Source organism: Mastigoproctus giganteus, chromosome 2, assembly GCF_048544385.1.
Source record: "Mastigoproctus giganteus isolate SK-2022 chromosome 2, ASM4854438v1, whole genome shotgun sequence".
NCBI lineage: Eukaryota > Metazoa > Arthropoda > Arachnida > Uropygi > Thelyphonidae > Mastigoproctus > Mastigoproctus giganteus.
Window position 1 is genome coordinate 234750475 of NC_143576.1, and position 21630 is coordinate 234772104.

At 35.9% G+C, this 21630-nt stretch overlaps 1 protein-coding gene across 1 annotated transcript in view; it reads right to left on the reverse strand.

Annotated features, from left to right (window-relative positions):
• Positions 1 to 1658: 1658 nt before the first annotated feature.
• The window catches only part of LOC150090260 (uncharacterized), a 124778-nt gene continuing 104806 nt past the window's right edge, over positions 1659 to 21630 (reverse strand). The window contains exon 4 of the mRNA XM_090390235.1: positions 1659 to 2663. Within this exon, the coding sequence (XP_090246361.1) occupies positions 1786 to 2663 (878 nt within the window). The 3' untranslated portion in view covers positions 1659 to 1785. The remainder of the gene's footprint in view (positions 2664 to 21630) is intronic.

Genomic DNA, 21630 nt, shown 5'->3' on the forward strand with positions numbered 1-21630 from the left:
TTCTTTATAGATTGTAAATTTCCACCAAATATTCATCTACTTTCATAGGTAGGCATGAAGTCCCCATCCAAGCACAAAAATTAATAAAATGACAAAGACAGCCTATCACCACCAAGTACCCAGTCATCTCATTCAATAGTTTTATTACTCCAGTTTTTAGGTCTACCATAAAAGGCACATTATCAACACTAACTGCCAGTTTTTTAAAGGCATCCCATATGCTTTCAGTTGTTCAGAAGAAGATGCCCAATGTTGTACCCTGTAGACTTGCCTTCCAGTGCTGGCACCGAGGGCAAGCTGCATTGAATTTGACATTTTTAATTATTAGGAAAGGTTACAACATTCAAATACAGCTTGGGAATCATTCTGATTGATGGCGACCTCAGTAATCGAAAATGGTCCATTTTTCAGAGCCCTCACTATCCCTTCTTTCTCTAACTGTGCAATTGTCCTAAAAACGCCTGTTTGTTCTTTCACAACCTTATTTTTTTTTGCTATTTTGCTACCAGGAAATATATTTCTGAACAATCACCACAATTTAGAGAAAGATTAAGGCAGAGAGAGTGGTTATTAATGAGCACTGTTCTTCTTGGACCAATGTTATTAGCAGAGTCCCTTAGAGTAAGTGCAGGGCATTGCTGCTTTCAACATTTTATTAACAATACTGATGACAATAAAGTTTAATGCCAAAGTCTGCAAATGATATGAAGGCTGGATGGGTGGTTAATGACTGAAATCAGGAGATAATGCTACAAAAAGATTCAGAAAAATTAGCCAGATGGGCTGAGAAGTACCAATTGAGGTTTGACATTGCAAATTGCATACAGGTTTGGATGCCTCATTTTAGAAAGGATATGGATCAGTAGGAACTGATGAAAAGAAGTGTAGCAAGATTAGTCAAGGATACAAGTTTGGTGTTGTGGAAGATGATAGTTTGAATACATTTAAAGGAGAATTAGAAAAATTGTTAGCAGGGATGTGCAAATGAGGTAGGTAGGTAGGTTTTTTGTTGGCTGATGCTGTATAAACTACCAAGGAAGTTAGTTTATGCAGCATCCTCATAAAATAAAGTAATTTTAAATATGCCCTTTACTCCTCAAGCCTTGAAGATGTAAGATAATTACCTATCTTCAAAGGGCACCTCTGTAGCCAGGTGGGCAGGAGCAGCAGTGCGTAGCACACGCTTCTTGATTAGACCAGGGTTCGAGCCCATGCCCACCAAATACGGAGGATGCGGAAAGGTCAGAGAATGACCACCGCATATCCCAGGAGCAATATGGCCTTAGTTGCTAATGCTCCTAAAAACCAAATAACAATAACAACCTATCTTAAAAGTCATAGCTAGTCTATAGGGAAGAAACAATGTGAAATAGCTATTTAGAACTCATAGTTATTAAGAGACAAGAAACTATACTGGTGAAAACATGTTTATTTAAGCAGTTATACACAAGTGTTTTGCAGGAACGGTACAAAGCATTGTGGTTTTGTGATAGCAGAAATGTGATCCTTATCTAATAAGTTCAACTATTAATGTGTATATTCTACATGTCTGGAAAACTATAACATTTTTTAGTAAACCACATTTCATTAATTCTAGAGTACATGATGACAATAAATCTACACGTTAAAAAAATTGTGAGGAATAGAATTTAGTTCAGTACATAAATATAGTACATGATTCTTCACACACCGGCTGAACACTGGAATTCATTGTAGTAATAATAAGAATGGGATATATCCCATTACAAAATCAACCACAATTTTCATATGCAAACATATGATATGCTACACACGTGAAGCTGAAGGTGCAGGAGGTAGAGTTAAAGAGAGGGATGAAGGAGGAAGAGGTGGAAGAGTAAGAGGTGGGGGAAGAGAAGGAGGGTGAAGTGGTAAGGGTGGGGGAAGTGAAGGAGGAGGAGGGGGAAGAGGAAGGGGAAGAGAAGTAGGGGGAATGGAGGTGGGTGGAAGAGAAGTAGGGGGAAGGGAGGTGGGGGGAAGAGGAGGAAGAGAGGGTAGTGATAATGGTGGTTGTACCGGAGCATTTGTTTCACCTTCACTTATACTAGTATGCATTTTCTCTTGATGACGTCTTAACATATATGGTGAATAAAAGCCTTTTGGACAGTGGGGACATTTGTGAGCAAAGTCCTTAGTGTGATTAAGAACCACATGCCGTGAGAGACTACTGGACGTGTTAAACTTGCTTTCACACTGATCACACTTGTATGGTCGATATCCAGTATGGGTCCTCTCATGTGTGATTAGATGGTCACTGGTTCCAAAGCACTTTTCACAATACCGACAGAGATAAGGCTTCTCACGGGTATGAACTTTGGTGTGTCTATTGAGGTCAACTGCTCTTCTAAACCAGCCTCCACAAGTCTTACAGACATGTGTTCTTGTCCCTCTGTGAATTAACATGTGATCACGAAGATGATGTTTCCATTTAAAACCCTTTCCACATTCTTTACACTGATGTGGATGGTCAGGATTATGAGTGAGTAGGTGGCGATTGAGTCTACTCTTCATATGCGTAGAGTAGTTGCACAATGTACAACTGTGTTTCTGCTGCCTTCCAACCATACAGCGTTTACTATGTCGGTCTAGAACTTCTATAGCAGAGAAGAGCATTCCACAGTGCTGACAGACATGAATATCTCTACCTGAAACACAAAATAAATTTACTATTTATTATTTCATTAATGGCATAAAAAAATGAAGATTAATTAATTTTTGAGATATTTTCAATTTATAGAAAAGAAATATTCTTACTACAAATGTAGTTGGCATCATAAAAGTTTTGTTATGAAGTAAAAATTACATCATTATCTTAATGTACACTAATAGTCAGCTGCAAAATTTCATTTCATGAAGTAATAAAAAAAATATTCATATCTGCCCATGAATACCTGCATGGTGCATTTTGCAGCATCGTAAAATGCATCAGTTCTTTGCATGCATGATAATACAGAGAACTCCAAGCTGTGTAACTCTGACAGTGCTATCTGACTGATCTCAAAGTCCTGATCTTTCTTTGTGCACTAATTCCATGTGGGAGTCTGTTAAAACAGCATTAATTTATAACAGCTATTTTACATTGTGTAAAATATCTGAGAGATATGGTATTCACATTAACATTCTGAACATATCAGAATGTTAATACTTTAATATTATAATATAATATCCATAATAACAATACTGCTAACTGCCGTCAATTACTTGTGGCTTTCATCTTAATTCCAACCAAAAGTTGGCTGATACACAGATGCCTAATTTCCAGAGACTGCAAATTACTGAATTCTCACACTTTCCCTAATCATGATTTAAACAAGTCGTTACCTTTGCATGCTATTTCCATAAAGAGATAACAGCAATTTAAATGACTGTTACTTGCCGATGTAAATTACCTTTGTAAAGAGGATCACATTCTGGAATACATATCAGGCCTCTGATCACATGCCCAAATCCTGTTGGTGGTCAGGATGTCCAGGCAAGTAAGAGAAGGGAGATGACATTGTAAGAGAGCAACTGACCACCAACTGGTTAATTAAGAGCACCTCAGTTAAGTTTTCTTACCCTCTCTTTACCCCCTCCCAAGTCTTTGTCTTCCCATTCTTTCTTAGCAAGAATATAATTCTGTGCCCCAAACCTAAACTTTTTGCCCTTTTCAGAACTATTTTCAACATCTCAATGTCCTTATTAAAATTAAGTTTCCAAAGCTGTATGCAGTATTCCAGAAGTGGCCTAACCACTGCCTTATACAATATGATAATAAACTCTTTTTCCCTGCTAGCAGTATTCTTGTGTAACATTGACAGAACCCCATGAGTTGTTTTAGCAGGCTGTTTGCACTGTTCAGAGAACTTCACATTAGATTATATATTATAAAACATTGTAATACAGCACAGAATTGAGCATTTTAGCCCTTGTGCCATAAAAATATAACAACCAATCAACTATACATATTATCCCTATATCTTTTTCACCAATCTTGAGTTTGGGACTACCCAAATTGTATGTTATTCTAGGATTACTGCTACCCAAATGCAGTACTTTGCAATTTATCGATGTTAAACCTCAAATGCCATTTTCAACCCATCAACCTAGTTTATTTAGATCTAAGTAGCATATTCTGATTACTACCATTAACCACCCTGCCCAACTTTATTTCGTTAACAAACTTTGACATCACACATGAACTAATTTACTACATCAATATCATTAGCATGGCAGTGGTGGTGCCCCCATTTGTAGCAAAGATGGTGATGGATCAGCTGATGGGCACCCATTTTCTTTTTAATTTTTGGAAGACATTTTGGGATTTTTTTGAATTCTGCTTGAATAATGCCAGTATATCATATTTTCTTAATGGATTGTCTATTCTATAAAACTTAGTTAAAAAAATTAATTTTTAAAACATGCTACATATTTTACACCTTTTATTAAAAAAAAATAAATAAAAAATAATAAAAAAAAAAAAGGTTTTAGACATAAAACCTTTCATTTTCCTGTTTAAAATGACCGACCATATAGTGTGTGAAATTTCAAACATGCACGTGCATATATTTCTGCTTATTATGTTTATAAATATTTAAAATAAATAAATAAAAAATATATTACATATATATATATATGTATGTATATTAGTTACTATTTTCAGGTTTACTTCAAAATTTATTTCAGATTTAGCACTTTCACAATGTGCAAAATTTTAAATTAAATATGTTGCTTCTCACAGAGTGGCAGTCATTTAGAGAGAATATTAGGTTTTGTGTTATTGTCTTTACTCTCTGAAAACACTAATAAATCTTTCAAAAACAACTAGGATAAGACAGTAGATGTTTATTGAAGTAGTGGAAGAGAGAAAAGAAGTAAACTGAAACTTTAAAACAAACACAGTGTGGTGCTGGTCTGATACCATTCAGCATTTCAAAACAAATCAAAATAGTTTCAAAGATGGTGGCAGGACACCTGACAGGCTCTCATTTGCAATTTCTGTATGGAAAAAAAAAAAAAAAAAAAAATTTCAGAAACTAATGTAACAAAAGTTTTATTATATTTAGCAGAATAGAAAAAAAATTCTGAATTTTAATCATTTGGTTTTGAGGGGCACCTGTGAGTTATCTATCCCACACTCACAGCTGGCTTAATATATATATATATATATATATATATATATATATATGAAAAACCAGCCCTTGTAGTTTGTTTGTTATTTGGTTTTTAGGAGCATTAGCAACTAAGGCCATATTGCTCCGGGGATATGCGGTGGTCATTCACTGGCCTTTCCGCATCCTCCGTATTTGGTGGTGACGGGCTCAAACCCCGGTTTAATCAAGCGTGTGCTACGCACTGCTGCTCCTTCCCACCTGGCTACGGAGGCGCCCCTTGTAGTATCCCACTCACCATATCAATCCACAAAATATCATGGCCATTTATGACCACTCTTTGTCTCTTTCCATATCATTATCCCTTTATCCATAGTAGTAACTTGCCCCTAATTCCATGTTACTACAATTTATACAATTGTTAAAATGGTACAGTATCAGTCTCTACTAAAATCTAAATATATGATGACAAAATTATTCTTTGTATTTGGTTCCTTTGTGATGCCCTCAGTAATTAATCAGACTGGTCAGGCATGATCTCCGTTTAACAAAACTATGCTGTAATTGCCTTATAACTCAGTTTCTATCAAGATGATCTTGCAGTTACTGACTTCATCCTTCTTAATAGGAAATACATTTGCACATCTCCAGTCTGTAGGGTCTTCTCCTAAATCTAACAGTGCTCTCATTATTATCACTAAGGGTCTGACCACTTCTTTTGCTGCTTATTTTAAAACAACTGGATAGATTCTATCAGCCCCAGGTGCTCTGTTCACTCATCAGTTGCAGAAATTGAATTGGTGAATTTGTTTGAGGTCACAGCCAGCAAAGTTGGAAAATTCAGAACTTTTCAAAATAATAAATTTTTTTTGGATTTTTTTCCCTCCTTAACTTTGTTCAATAAATAGTTTTAATAGCCAGATTCACACTTGTTAGCTTATTTTTAAATTGTGCTAACTATTTAGTAAGTTACAACTATATTTATCTATCTATATATCTATATCTTATTTTCTATAAGATATATTTTGCATCTTTCTTGCATATGCCTCAAGTAATATCAATATCTTATGACTATGTACGTTATGACTATCATATCCCATAATTACAACTTGTAGCGTAGCATCATAGTAGTAATAGTAATTGTAGTGTTTTAATTGTAATAAGTAGTTGGAAGGGCCCAATTATGTAGGTTAGCTGGGTTTTTTTTTTGTTTTTGTTTTTTTTTTAAGCTAAGAAATTAGAAAATCAGTAGTGTTAACTAGAACATAATATCACAGCACCTATTACACATAACAAAATTTGCTAACAGCATGTGTTGTTATGCTCTTGTCTCTTAGTTCTTGTAGTAATTTTAAATTAAACTAGAATCACATCTCAAACAAGAAGTAAAACAAAAAGCTCAAAGTAGTGGGAATGCTTGTCTAGGGAGAGAACAGTCTACTATAGCAATTCTTTTACAAATCACAGTTCTATTCATTGTGCTAATTGTGTGTGGACTAGTTTGCAGGGTTATCAGTAGTGGGACATGATCTTGCTCAGGGTTGCAGGGGGGTCTGTGTGCTTTTGTTGCAGAGTGTGAGGAGCTTAAGTGGCAAATCAGCATTCTGATGGCCTTATATAATAACTTCGGGAACAGGGCTGATGCCCAGAAAGAAATTAAAAAGAAGGATCCATCAAGCAAGCAGTTGTCTAGCACACTAGACTACACTCATGCAACATGAGCCACAACAAGATTCTCCACAGCAGAGTGTGCTGGTCCAACAGGAGGTAGCCATTGTATGTCATTCTATTGTCAGGGAAATGAAAAATGTATTTTGTAAAAAAGGTGGAAAAGAACAAAGATATGTCTGCTGGGGACAAAAGCTTATGATGTAGCACAGCTATCATCTTTTAAGGGCACTAAAGGTGTTACCATTGTATATGTTGGTACTAATGATGTTCAGAGTAGGAGATCTGAAGAGTTATTTAACAAGTAAAAGGCAAAATTGAAAAAAAAAAAAAAGTTTCAAGTCAGGATCAAATTTTAAAGTTTCTGCAAATTTTCTCAGAACTGATGGGGGTAGAGGGTACACAATGAGAGCCTTATTAATCAATTTGGCCCTGAACAGACTGAGCAAGGCTCATGGGACACAATTTTTATCAGCATGATCTGTGCTTGTTAACAGGAGAGACTGTTTTTAAAGAAATAGAATACACTTAAATAGAAGGGATGCAAGGTATTTGGCGAGGCTACTGAGGCAATGTTAGATGGGTCAAACTATCAGAACTATCACAAACTATCAGAGGGTATGAACAGGTGATATTGGGAAGTGTTTTTTTTTTTTTTGGCTGATGTTATATAAGCTTGCTTTCTTGAATCATTTGTCATTATTAATACTAATAGATTAATAGCAGCAACAGGCAGAGATGCAAGTGGTTTTTCCAATGCTTCAGACATTGTAGGCCATTCTGCTCAGACATAAGGAATGCAGAATTTAAATATGAGTACAGTGTGTACAGAAAAGGCAGAGGACAGAAAGAAGGGGTTAAATAAGGGACCAAAATCTAAGTGCTGCAGGTGGTACATGGGTAGCCAGTGTAATGTTAAATCTGCTTGGTGTAAGATAAGCACTGGGAAAACAAAAATAAGAGTGCGTTATATGCATAACAAAATGTGATGAGTATAATCAGCAATTACACAGATAAATAAAGTGGGCCAATAAATCATAATTTCACATAATGGAGGAATTTAACTTTCCAGATATTGACTGGAACTTGAAGATTGGTCACTCACACAGTAGCAAAACTTTTGTAGATTTACTGAATGACTGTTTTCTACAGCAGCATGTTAGAGGAGAAACAAGAAAAGGCAATACTCCTGATATGATTATAAGCAATGAATCTTCATGCATTGAGAATCTGAGAATAAAATAATCAAAATTATTTAATTATGTAAAATTCTGTAAAGGAAATCACTAGGTGGCAGTCATCACAGTGTACTGATGTGGGATTTACCTAAAGATGTAAATACGGTCAATAGCAAAGAGAAGTGCCATTCTTATTAAGCTTTGACTAAGTACATATTCCATTACATGGTATTTAAATTCTATTCAGTGGAACCAATCAATTATGTTACCAACTGCAAATTCTAAATGGGAAGCATTCAGGGAAGTAATCATAGAAGATACTAAGTTTTTATACCAAATAGGAGATCCTGTTCACCATTTAGACCGAAACAGATGTCAGATAAACTGATAAAACTAGTGGCAGAGAAGAAAAATGCATAGGATAATTGTAAATTGTCAGGAAACATACTATTTATAATGAGTGACCACCCATTCCAATTTTCATGGGGCAGTACCAAAAATGCACTTAAAATCCCATGTCCTAAAACTGGGTCGAAATGTTTCACAACCAGCCAAACAAACTCTTTCTCCATAAAATCTAAAGAGCAACAATGCCACACTGAGGACATGCCGTACACTATCTGCAAACTGGGAACTATCTGTTCTCCCTCACTCTGCACGTACTTATTTGCTAGCCATTGTTACTGCTATTACTACTCTATGTTCACTGGTACAGTGAATGTAGTTTTAAGCCAGATTTTGCAGGTGTATTTTTTAGTTGTGCAATCATCTGACATTTGAGTTTTTATCATTGTTTTAGTGCTTACAGGACAAGATAATTCTTTCAAAGAAACCTAAGAGAATGTGTATTTTTCATAATGAATGGTTAATAAAATGTGTAGTTGAAACAACTACCTAACAATAACTTGAGGGCATTTTGCAAGGTATGTAATAAATTATTTAATATATCTCATGGAGGAGAAAATGGTATTAAAAACCATGCTTCTGAAATACAGCATCAACAACTCCATAATCAGATCGGTCAAAATCAGTTATCTACATTTATAATAACTAGCTGGGACAGTAATGCTGGTAAAATTATGTTTGTTTGTTTGTTTGTTATTTGGTTTTTAGGAGCATTAGCAACTAAGGCCATATTGCTACGGGATATGCGGTGGTCATTCCCTGACCTTTCTGCATCCTCCATATTTGGTGGTGACAGGCTCGAACCCCAGTCTAATCAAGAAGCATGTGCTACGCACTGCTGCTCCTTCCTACCTGGCTACGGAGGTGCCCGGTAAAGTTACGGCTGCATCAATATAATGCTGTACAGCATGCATTCCTACAGATCACTCAACTGGTATGAAATTAAATGCTTTCATATTTAATGACAAAACATCCAAGAAAATATCTTGTGGCCATACATAATCTGAAGTGATTTCAAGTGAAATTTTAGCACCAGCTTCTGTAAAGGAAATCATAAATATGCTAAATTTAAATATGCTTGAAGGATATGTTAATACTCTTTCTGTTTATTCTGTGGTAAGTGATGCTTCAAATCACAGCCACAGCAAATTGTTTCCAATCGCATTAAAGTAGTGGACACCAAAACATGGCGTAAAGAACAAAGTCCTAGATTTTTATGATTACCTGGACTGGGATATTCAGCTGGAATATCTCAACAAATTCAAAAAAAAAAAAAAAAAAGGGCTCCTGGAAAGCATTGATAATATTTCCCCTTACTCCAGAGACAATGCTAGTGTTAATTTTGCAAAGCACAATTTGGTTTTCCAGAAATTAAAACTAATAAACCCAAATATTCAACATGCGAAATGCCTTGCACATATTTTGCACAATTGTGCCAAACTACAGATAGATATTGAAAGTCTTGCTGTAAAGATTAAAACCTTTCCTTCTTCTGCAAAATGCACTGAAGAGCTAAAAACAATATTTGAATTTCTTGGTGGAGATTTCAAGAATTCATTCCTTGTGGTAACTAGATAGCTATTTTTATACCCTACAATCAAAAAGGCTTGGTGAATGTTGGCCTGCTGTTAAATCATATTTCCTATTATTAGGCAGGGACAACTGTTTTTGCCAGATCTGAAAGCATATGGAGGTGTGCAAGAGTGATGAGGCAGCAGGAGAAGAAACGTGTGTAATACCAGCATACTGTACTTTTCTCAAAAACAAACTTTTACCTTTCCAATGCATCAAAAAAGAACTAGAGCGGGACAATTCTGCACCAGACCTGTATCCCCTGATGGAAAAGTTGATAAACAAAATTAGCCAAAGAAAAGAAGACATGTTTATTAGAGAAGAAATAGAGATGTTATTAAAACTTGATGAAAAAAGTTCTGTTTCTATTAAGAAAGACCTTCTTATCTTTTATGGCCAGTCTCTCAAATACACTGGAGTCCCGCTAATCCGAACTAATTGGGACTGAGCCCTGTTTGGATTAGCAGAATAACTGCAATAATGCAGAAGCAAGCAGTAAAACATGTTTGGTTTATTAAGGAATGAATGTATAGTAGGCCTACTAGCGTTTGTATGTGAGTGTGATACACTGGAAGCAAACTCTCCCTCTCCACGCTACGACTCATTGCACGTGACATTGTGCATTAAAAGTGAATGTTTAAATCTTCGCTCTACATTGTAGTTTAGTTTAGTTTAGTGCAGTCTGCTGCGACAATGGCCACGAAACGGAAACACACAATGTGTACGTTGAAAGATATGCTGGAAGTTTTCAAAAGGCTGGACAAGGGTGAAAGTGCAACGAAATTGGCAACAGAGTTTGGAGTGGGCAAGGCCACAGTAACTGACTGGAAAAAAAACCACGCAAAGAAAGCAGTTTTGTACCTCTAAAACTAACAGATGTACAAAGAAACAAACAGAGTTTGTTACTTCTGAAAAACGACTTTTGTTCCTGTTTTGGTGTTAAGTATAGATCTGTAGTTTTAACAGGCCATGTCAAACACTGATTTATTAATTTTGTATTAGACAGTACTACAATAAAATACAATTTTTTTGTGGAATTCTAAATGTACCTTTAATGCCATTTAAATTTAACTGGAAAATACAAAAAACGTATATTTTGCGAACTAAAAAATTTCCTCTCCGCCGACCGAAACGTGTTCGGATTAGCGGGAGTCCACTGTATTTAGAAAAGTGGTTTGATTTCTCTGACAAAAACTACCTGTATAAAATCAAGTTTTTATGGCTGAAAACCAACATATTCTAACTTCAAAGAAGCTATTGTAGTTTTGAACTTGAAGACATCTATCAACTTGGATCAATTATATGAAAAAATTTATAAAATAAAACCTGCATTTGCATTGTTTCTGAATGATAAATCCAAGCAAACTCTTTCTGTTAGTGATATATGGTGTCATTTGGTTCTGGTGGCAGACAGCAGACTTCCAAATGTTACATGATTAATTTCATTTGTACTATCTATTTCTGTGTGCCACAATTACATGGAGAGTATCAATTATGAACTGTACTGAAGAAATAATTGTAATAAGAGCATCTTAAATGTAATAAACAGTGAAATTGTGGTAAAGATGAATTATAAATATATTTGTAAGGACTTTTACACATTTTTGCTTAAGGAAAAGGATATCCTTGAAGCAGCAAAGTCAAACAAAAAGTGTTTTTAAATTCAAATAATGAACCAAAACTGATAAACTGAAAATGTCGATTGTTGATTATTTATAAACTGCAACAATTCATTTCACTTTTATGTGTATACCAATTTTAATTATCTGTACTTTGTTGATTAAATAAAAATATTTTAGCACATGTACTATTTTTTGTTTTCTTAAAAAAAAAATTTCTAATTCTTACATTTTAAAGTTCAACATGAAAAATCTATTAAATAACATGTACTTTGCAATAATAATTATCACATGCACGGTTCAGTTTAAGCTGTGCGCGTGCACGGCCGCGCACTGATTTCTATGAAGTTGCACAGGCACTTTTACTTCCCGCGCACACAGCCGACATACTAGATGGTGACAGGAGTATTAGTGGAAGATTTTTTTTTTTTTTTTAGGAGCATTAGTAACTAAGGCCATATTGCTCCAGTGATATGCGGTGGTCATTCCCTGACCTTTCTGCATCCTCCGTATTTGGTGGACATGGGCTCGAATCCCGGTCTAATCAAGAAGCGTGTGCTACGAACTGCTGCTCCTGCCCACCTGGCTGCGGAGGTGCCTGGTCCTTAAGTTTTGCACACCAGTGTACACCTGGATATAGTTTATACAACACACATACTATATTGCATTATATTATACTTGTATCTCTTAGTTTCGTGTGGCATTGACAAATTTAGATCAGAATTTATAATGCCTCAGAGTAGAGCTGTGAAGCAAATGGCTCAAAGCAGTGGGAACAATTTGGCCCAGGAGAGAACTGCCAATAGCAGTTCTCTTACAAATCAGCGTTTTGTAATGTCTTCTGCTCGTTATCTCTTTTAAAACTACCTTTAGCTGGAAATGACATGGCCAAAGGATGCCTTTGTGTGTTTGTTGTAAAGAGCATGAGGAGGTTAAGTGCAAAGTCTCTCTCTCTCTCTCTCTCTCTCTCAGGGTAATTTGGGAATTTTTTTTTGGCTGGTGCAGCATAAGCCTCAGGCTTCCTTGCACCATATGGCTAATGATAATAATAATAATAATAGTCAGCATTCTGATGGGCTTTTATGAGAACTTGAAGAGCAGAGTTGATGTTCTCAGAGGAATAAAAGAGAGGGATCATCAAGCACTTAGCTGCCCACCTCAATGCTCAAGCCCATGCTTGAGCAATAGACAACAGAACTACATCCTCAATGGTAAAGATTTGTGGTCCCACAGAGAGTAACTGTTGCCAGTTACACCACTGTCAGGGAAATATACTGTGTAAAAAGGAGAGATAGAATAGGATCAGAGAATGTCTGCCAGGAAATAAAGCTGATGATTTTGTAAAAGAAACTATCATATTTTAAGGTACAAAAGGTGATGTTGTACACATTGGTACTAATAATATTAAGAAATCACATCTTATTTGATTGTTACGATATCATTTTAAGATAATGAAGACAAAATATTATGACACACCCTCGTAAGTAACACAGGGTTACTACCGATGACTTTCTACGTGTAGAAAAGGCTTAGTCAGATCCCATCTAGACAGAAAGAACTTAACACCGTGGAGCTTTTTTCATATGGCAAAATTAGTCAGCTTTTAGTGAGGGTTGCTCATTTTAATTCCCAGGATGCTCCAATTTGTTCTTATTCAGAAAAACAGACATATAGAACCACAGAATATACTAATGCTTCAGAATTGCATTGCTTTTGTACAAACAGCAGCAATATGATGAATGTCAATCTGCTATTTAAACTTAACATGTAGAATACGGTGAACATTAATATTCTATCTAATAATATTGTTTATAGCAGCAGTACTACTCACTATCAATGATTACAGAATGAACTCTACTGTCTATGATGATCCTTCAAATGTTTTCATTCCATGCAAGAAAGATCATCCCTACTCAGTCAACAAACATTTGGAGTGACTGGATGGGTGAAATGGGAAGAGTTTTTTTTTTTTTTTTTTTTGCTAATGCTGTACAAGCTTGCTTTCTTGCATCATATGCCTCAACTAATGCTAATACTAAAAGAATTTAGGTGAGCCTCATAAAAAGCAAGATGAAAAGAGAAACATGTGACATATGTATTAAAACAATTTCAAAGGCAAAAATTGCTGCTATAATAGTATTATACTTATAATAAGTATCTTAGAATAAGATACTGTTATAATGATGGCATTCTAACTCTTCCTCAGACAATGCACAAAAGGGGACAAATTTAAATTGAAAAGGATGGCTGTAGGATTGACATGCCAAAATTTGCTTTTAGCCAGAGAGTAAATGATTGCTGGAACAAACTACCATCAGGTGTTTTGGAAATGGGCAGCAATTACACATATTATAAGAAAGGATGGACAAGGATTTTTTTTTTTTTTTTTGGTTGATTTGTTGATACTGTATAAGCTTGCTTCCTTGCATCATTAGCCAGTACTAATGCTAATAATAATATATTACAAGATATATTATAAAAAATAAAGTTTCAGAGTATCAGACTTGTCCCAAAGCAAGAAGATAATACTTAAAATCAATTAATATCCAATAAAAGCACCTTGCTTCACATTATTTTTAAATATTCTGTTTGGAACAGATTCATTCAGTTTCTGATTTTGCTTATCTGTGACTGAACTCCAACATATGTAAATGACTATTTTTAGGGTTTCTATGTTATTGAACTGTGACTATACCTGTAAATCTGTCTTTCTAAAATTTTTCCATTATTGGTATATGATGCAAGAAAGCAAGCTTATAAAGCATCAGCAAAAAAAAAACTCCCACACCACCTACTCATCTCCAATAATTTGTCTAGTTCTTCCATGAATTTATTCAAACTGCCCACTTCCACACTAACAGAAGCAAGTTTGTTCTGAAAGTCAACCAGCCAGTAGCTGAAGGCAAATCTATCCTGTAACTGCCCTTCCTCAATTGGAATTTATGCCCCTCACATGCGTAGTCTGAATAAGAGGAAGAATGCCACCAGCACTGAGTTTGCTCAATCCATTCAAAACCTTAAACATCTCAGTCAAATCACCTTGCAAGTGCCTACTCTCCAGACAATGCAATTTGCATAACTGAAGCCTGTCTTGATAAGATCACCCGTTTGTTCATTTCACCAATTTGTTGCCTTTCTTTCTCTGCACCTGCTCCAGCAGATCTTTAACATTTGTAAAATGAGCCCTCCACACCTGTATGCATTACTGAAAATGCAGCCAAACGATTGCCTTACACTATGTTTTCCATGGGTGTTTACATCTGGAATACACAGTGGTCAGTCCATTTCTGGAATACCATTACTCAAGAACCATCCCCAAGTGGAAGCTGCATCAATGATGGAGTTTCCATTTGAGATAAATGGCATAAGAAACTGACTGATAAGTGGCTACAATCATGCATGTGGATATAAATGCTAAACTTGTTTGTCCATTGCTGAAGAATTCTCTCCAAACAATCACAATGCCACTTTTTTGCTTTTTTTTTTTTGATGCTACTTCACAACAGAAAAGTGGAATAGGACCGGAGTATGTCTTCCAGAGCTAAAGTTCATAAAGTTGTAGAACTATTATCATCTTTTAATGGCACAAAACGTGATAGTGTTGTGCACAATGGTGCCAATGATATTAAGGATAGGAATCTAAATATTTACTTCAAAGGTAGAGAACAGTGCTGAAAAAAATCTGCAAGTTCGGTTTAAATTTGAAAGTGACCAGAATCGTACCCAGAATTGATTGGAAGGAATACATGAGGGCCTTGTTAAGTAATCTGGCCTTGGAGAGATTGTCTAAGGCTCACTGGCTACAATTTTTCCCATCCTGATCTGTGTTTAATAGGTGACACTGATTTTACCGGGATAGAATACACTTAAATAGAAGGGTGGTGTGGTAATAAGTGAAATGTTTCTTTTTTTCAAGACTTGCTATGTAAGTAAACTAGAATAAGAGAGAATAAATATCCTAAATTAGGATATTTGCATCATAGACTCCTTATTATGAACGAATAATTTATAAAAATTTAATTCTAATAAACTGGCAAATAAGTCAAGTAAAAGCCATACACATCCTATAGAAAAGTTAAGCAAAAAAATTAAAGGCACCAAATTAGAAATAAAAAAAGAAAATAAATGTAGAATCAACATAACACACCTAAAGTGATAAATATGGAATGACAACCATCCCTAGGAATTGGGGACCCTTAAAAACTTTCCATTCGATAAGGATTAAAACCTTTTAACAAACAGAATATTCCACCAAGAACGTGGAACATTAATCCTCTGTGCTCCCATAACCAATATTGCCAAACACATTAAATGATAAAAGAGACCTGGGACAGAAAAACTAGAAGTTAGAAAAGAAAAAAAGTATTTTGAAGAAGTGGGTTCAAGTTTTTCAGTCGGAAATCCAAGTGTGGCACTACTCATCTGCATACTGGTCTGGAAGCCTCATTTTAGGAAGGATGTGGATCTCTGAAAGAACAGATGCAGATAAGGGTAACAAGACTGAGGGGAAACAAAACACTACCCTTAACAAGAAATGCTTCTATTCTGCAAATTGCAGCATCTAGAGAATAGGCACCTGTGGGGAGATTTGATCAAGATGTTTAAGGCTTTGAATGAATTGAGTAAGCTAAATGCTGACAGCATACTTCCCTCATACAACACACATGAGATGGCATAAATTTAAATTGAGGAAGGGTGATTGCAGGAAAGCTGCATGGAAATTTTTCATCAGCCAGTGAGTAGTTGATTGTTGGAGAAAACTTCCGTCTATACTGTGGATTGATTTTTGATTTTTTTGATTTTGGTAGTTGTTGGCGCATCGGCTTCTGTGGCCATATTGCACCTCCCAAGGTTTTTGCAGTACTTTGATCCAAGCCCGAGGCGGGAATCGAACCCGTGACCTTTGGGTTGCCGGGCAGGTACTTTACCCACTCGGCTAGCCCGGTCGGCCTATACTGTGGAAGTAGTTAGTTTGAATAAATTCGAAGAACTAAACAAATTATTAAAGGTGTTGGACAAGTGACATGGAAAGTGTTTTTTTTTTTTGGGGTGATGCTGTATAAGATTGTAAGGGGCTTAGAGGGGAACAGGTATCCTGTGTGTTATCTGACACTCAGCCTAAAACACTGATGGATCCAATATCTTTCTATTACAGAAGATTTAGGAGAAGTCCGGTTGGCCTGCCTCCCTAAAATCCACTCATGCACACCTTCTCGATGGTAAGCCCTGTTACCTCACTTAGGTGGCAACGAACGTGTAGAGTGGTTCTCTTCAAGACGCCTGGTCAGCGTGAAGAGGAAAAGACCAAACCCTCCAGCATATGACAGCACGACAAAACAAATGGCCCTCAGTCCCCAGCAGCTTTCACTCCCCCTCTTACGGCAGCGAGAGGATCAGAGTGGAAGCAGAGGGTGCTAAGAATCTCTAGGTTCGACCAAGCTGCCATGCACGGAAACTGAACTTGGCCTGTTATAACGTAAGATCACTCATCAGTGAAGACAGGATATTAGAGCTGGAAAAGGAATTATAAAATGTAAATTGGAATATCATCAGTTTGGCTGAAAGAAGAAGAAGAAATGAATCATAAGTTTATCAAGTGGAAATCTGCTGTACACCAATGGAAACAGTGAAAGAAGTGAAGGTGGAGTTGGGTTTCTGGTCCATAAAGATTTTAAAAACAACATTTTGGAATTCAAAAGCACATCACCAAGGGTGTCAAGATTTCTAAGAGGTACAAGCTAAAGGTTATAATGATTTATGCAGCAATATCGAGCCATGATGATGAAGACGTTGAAGAAATGTACACCGAAATTGAGTCTTCTAGATGAGCAGAAAACCCACTACACTATTATTATGGGGGACTTCAATGCTAAAGTTGGAAAAAGACAAAACAGTGCAGATAGGGGAACTATAGGAAATTTTGGAATTGGTGAAAGAAATGAAAGAGGTGAAAGACTTGTGGAATTAGCAGAATCTCAAGGACTGTCAGTAATGAACACTTTTTTTTTTCAAGAAAACGGTGAACAGAAAGTGGATATGGAAGAGTCCAAATGGATTAACAACTAATGAAATCTACTTCATCCTCACTAACAGAAGATATATTGTGAATGATATTACCGTCCTGAATAAGGTAAATGTTGGAAGTGATCACAGAATGGTAAGATGTACACTTCATATAGATGTCAGAAAGGAAAGGAAAAAACTGACTTGAGTAAATAATACAAAGGTCTTTGAGATAACAGAAGAGGAGAAAAAGCAGTATATACTGGAACTTAAGAACAACTTTGAGCTTCTGCAGACTGCTCAGGACCAAGATATCGACGAGGAATATTAAAACTTTCTGAAAGTGATAAAGCCCAAGAAACCTATAGGGAAAACGAAATCCAAAGAAGAAAAAATTAGTCAAGAAACACTTGTCATGATGAACCGAAGACGACAAATGAAGAGCAAGAAAAACACTGACGGGGAGAAAGTTGAGTATACTGAGTTGTGCGAAGCCATTAGAAAGAAACTCGGAGAGGGCATAAGAAGATTTAACACAAGAAAAGTAGAACAAGCATTAAGGGAAAACAAAGGTTTAAATCAGCAGCCATGAGCAATAATACAGAAAGACAAATGATACTGAAACTGAAGAATAGCGATGGTGTACTTATAAACAGCAGAGAAGGCATAATTCAAATAGCAGAAGACTACTATAAAGAATTATACAAGGAGTGAGGGAATGATGCCAGCAGTGGGGAAGATGGATTGCAAAGTAGCAACACATACGACATACCCGATATTCTTCCTAAAAACCCTGGGGGAAAGATGAAGTTACTGTAGAGTTGTTAAAATTGGGAGCAAGAGACATAACATCAAAACTGGCAAGGCTCTTCACAAAGTGCATTAGAAAAGGTGTGGCGCCTAAGCAGTGGAATAATGCAATCATAGTTTTGCTGCATAAGAAAGGAGATAAATCAGAAATTGGAAATTATAGACCAATTAGCTTGTTATCCCACATCTACAAGTTGTTCACAAGGGTCATTACTAACAGATTAGAAAGAATACTTGATGAGAATCAACCGAAAGAGCAAGCTGGCTTTAGGACAGGATTCTCAACTATGAATCATCTTCACGTAATATCACAGCTAATGGAGAAAGCAAATGAATATAAAACACCATTATGCCTGGCATTTGTGGATTATGAAAAGGCATTTGACTCCATACAGCATAAGGCAATGTTTTGGGCACTGGAAAGACAAGGCATAGATACCCCACATATTATGATTTTGAAGAAAATATATGAGAGTGCTACCTCCTTTATTAGACTAGACAAAGACAGTAGGAAATTTAAAATCGAGAAAGGAGTTCGACAAGGAGACAATATCTCCGAAGCTGTTTACTGCTGCCCTTGAGGAAGCTTTCAGAAGATTAGACTGGTCGCAGAAAGGAGTCAATGTGAACGGAGGGTACCTAAACCATTTACGATTTGCAGATGGAATTGTGGTCATAAGCCACGATCCCAAAGAATTAGAGGAAAATCTTAATCAGTTATGTACAGTTAGTAAGGATTTTAGACTAAAGATGAATATGGCTAAAACAAAAGTAATGATGAACAAGTATGCCACAGAAAGGGAAATAATGATTGAACGAGCAGTAATTGAAAAGGTGAAGTCATATACTTATCTGGGACAAGTTATTAGCTGTAATAATGATAAATGGCTGGAAGTCAAGAGAAGAATAAATTTTGGATGGATAGCACTCAGGAAATATAGTCACATACTGAAGAGTAACATCCCAGTTTGTCTGAAACGTAAAATAATGAACCAATGTATACTCCCCACCATGACTTATGGAAGTGAAACTTGGGCACTCACCAAAATAATGGAAGAGAAGTTGAAAACTGCATAGCGAAGAATGGAACAAATTATATTGGGAATCAGACTGTTAGATAAGAAGAGAAACACATGGATTAGGCAGCAAACTCAAGTAAAGGACATTCTTATCAAAACTAAAGAACTAAAATGGTCTTGGGCAGGACACATAGCACGAAGACATGATGACAGATGGACTAAGAAAATAACAGAATGGTACCCAAGAGGGACTAGAAGAAAACCTGGAAGACAAAGGTGGAGATGGATAGATGAAATTCATGAGTTTGTGGGTAGTAAATGGATGGCCAGTGCTCAAAACGGAAGGAACTGGAAAGTTGCTGGAGAGGCAGTGGATTGAAAATGGCTGATGACGATGATGATTGTTCTCTTGCATTATTTGCCACTACTAATACTAATTAACACAATTAAATTTGTTTTAAAATTGTGTTATGTTCAATTTGATTTGAAGTAGAGAACAAATAACACAATTTTATTTTAAATATAAACACAATGTATGTTGCTGAATTACAAATAAATTTACATGTTTTAATGAATCACATCTTGAAAGTATCCATACATATTATATTCTATAATTCTAACTACTGCCCTCAACGAAGTCCAAATTAGGGAATTTCTACTGCAGGTGATATATTTTGAACGATTAAAAATTTTATTTGCAATTTTAATTTCTTGTTTATTTTAACATTACAGTCAATGTTAAAATATTTTAACATGACTGTGAATAGATATGCATATCTATATAATGGGGCCAGGCTTATTCACCATTAGCACTGAAAAAAGATTACATGGCTCCATCCAAGCATCTGTGCAACCTCTCCTTAAATAACCACAAGCTTTCCAGTTCTAGATGATTAGATGGCAATTTATTCCAACAGTCAATAATCCTTTTGTCTAATAGAGAACTTTTTAATCCAATCTACAACTATCCACCATAAATATAAATGCAATTTCCTTTTTGTGTAACTTGAAAAAGAAAGCAGATATCCACATTATTTAATTTATTTTAGCCTGTACCTCAATCTAGGCACCATACAAACATCTGATCTGGAGACTCTGCAACTCACAAAAACTGAAGTCTCTCTGTCACACACAAATAAGAATTCTTCTTGACATCAATAATTAACCTTGTTGCTCATCTCTATGCCTTTTCCAGCAAATCCATATCTTTCTTCAATCAGGATTCCAAACCTGTATACAATTACTCAAGGTGGGACCTAACCACGGCTTTATACAATGGGACAATTATATACAGCAGAACCCAGATGCCAACCAGGCTAGCCAGGTGGGTAAAGTGACTGCCTGGCAACCCAAAGGTCGTGGGTTCGAATCCCGCCTCGGGCTTGGATCAGAGTAAAATGCCAAAACTTTGGGAGGTACATTATGGCCACAGAAGCCAATGTGCCAAAAACTAACAAATAAAAAAAAAAAAAAAAAAAAAAAGAACCCGGATAAGAAATTCCCACATAAGAAGTTTTCCCCTGTACTAGGTTTGGTTTCTTAACTCCCAATTTCAACTCTGTATGTTGTAATGTATTATTTTCCCGCATAAGAAGTTTTCTGGGTAAAACGTTTTCCGGCATAAGTTCGTGATAAAGAATACACAGTGTATTCTTATAATGATGTTTTCCCACTTAATACATTTTTTAAATATATAAATTATTTATTTGTAATATTAAAAAAAATATTAAACAATATAAGCATTTGGTAATCGAACAAGTTAGTGCCAAGCATCATTTTAGTTCGTAGTAAACCACTGAAGTAGATGAAATGGCATGGCATCATTTTTGATATACATGTATTTCATATTGTGAATGCCTTCACAATGAGTTTCCCTGATATTGCATTACCTCCAATAAGCAACACTTCGCCAATGGAGAAGACTAATGTTACTTATTCTTGGCGGATACCACCACCCAGGGGTTGTGGGGTGATGGTATCTGCTGAAAATCCATTGGCAAAGTGTTGCCTATTCAAGAATCCATTGTTGGAGCTTTGCTCGTTTGAGGTAGTTCAATATCAGGGCAACTCATTGTGAAGGCACTCACAATATGAGATATAACAAAAATGGTGATTTACTATGAACTAAAATGATACTAATTTTAATTGGCCAATTAGTGAATTTTCCGCGGTCTGAGGCTTTGAGCGCTAAAACCTTTTTAGTATAAACATTTTAATATAACGGAAGTGATATATTGCAATTGTTTTC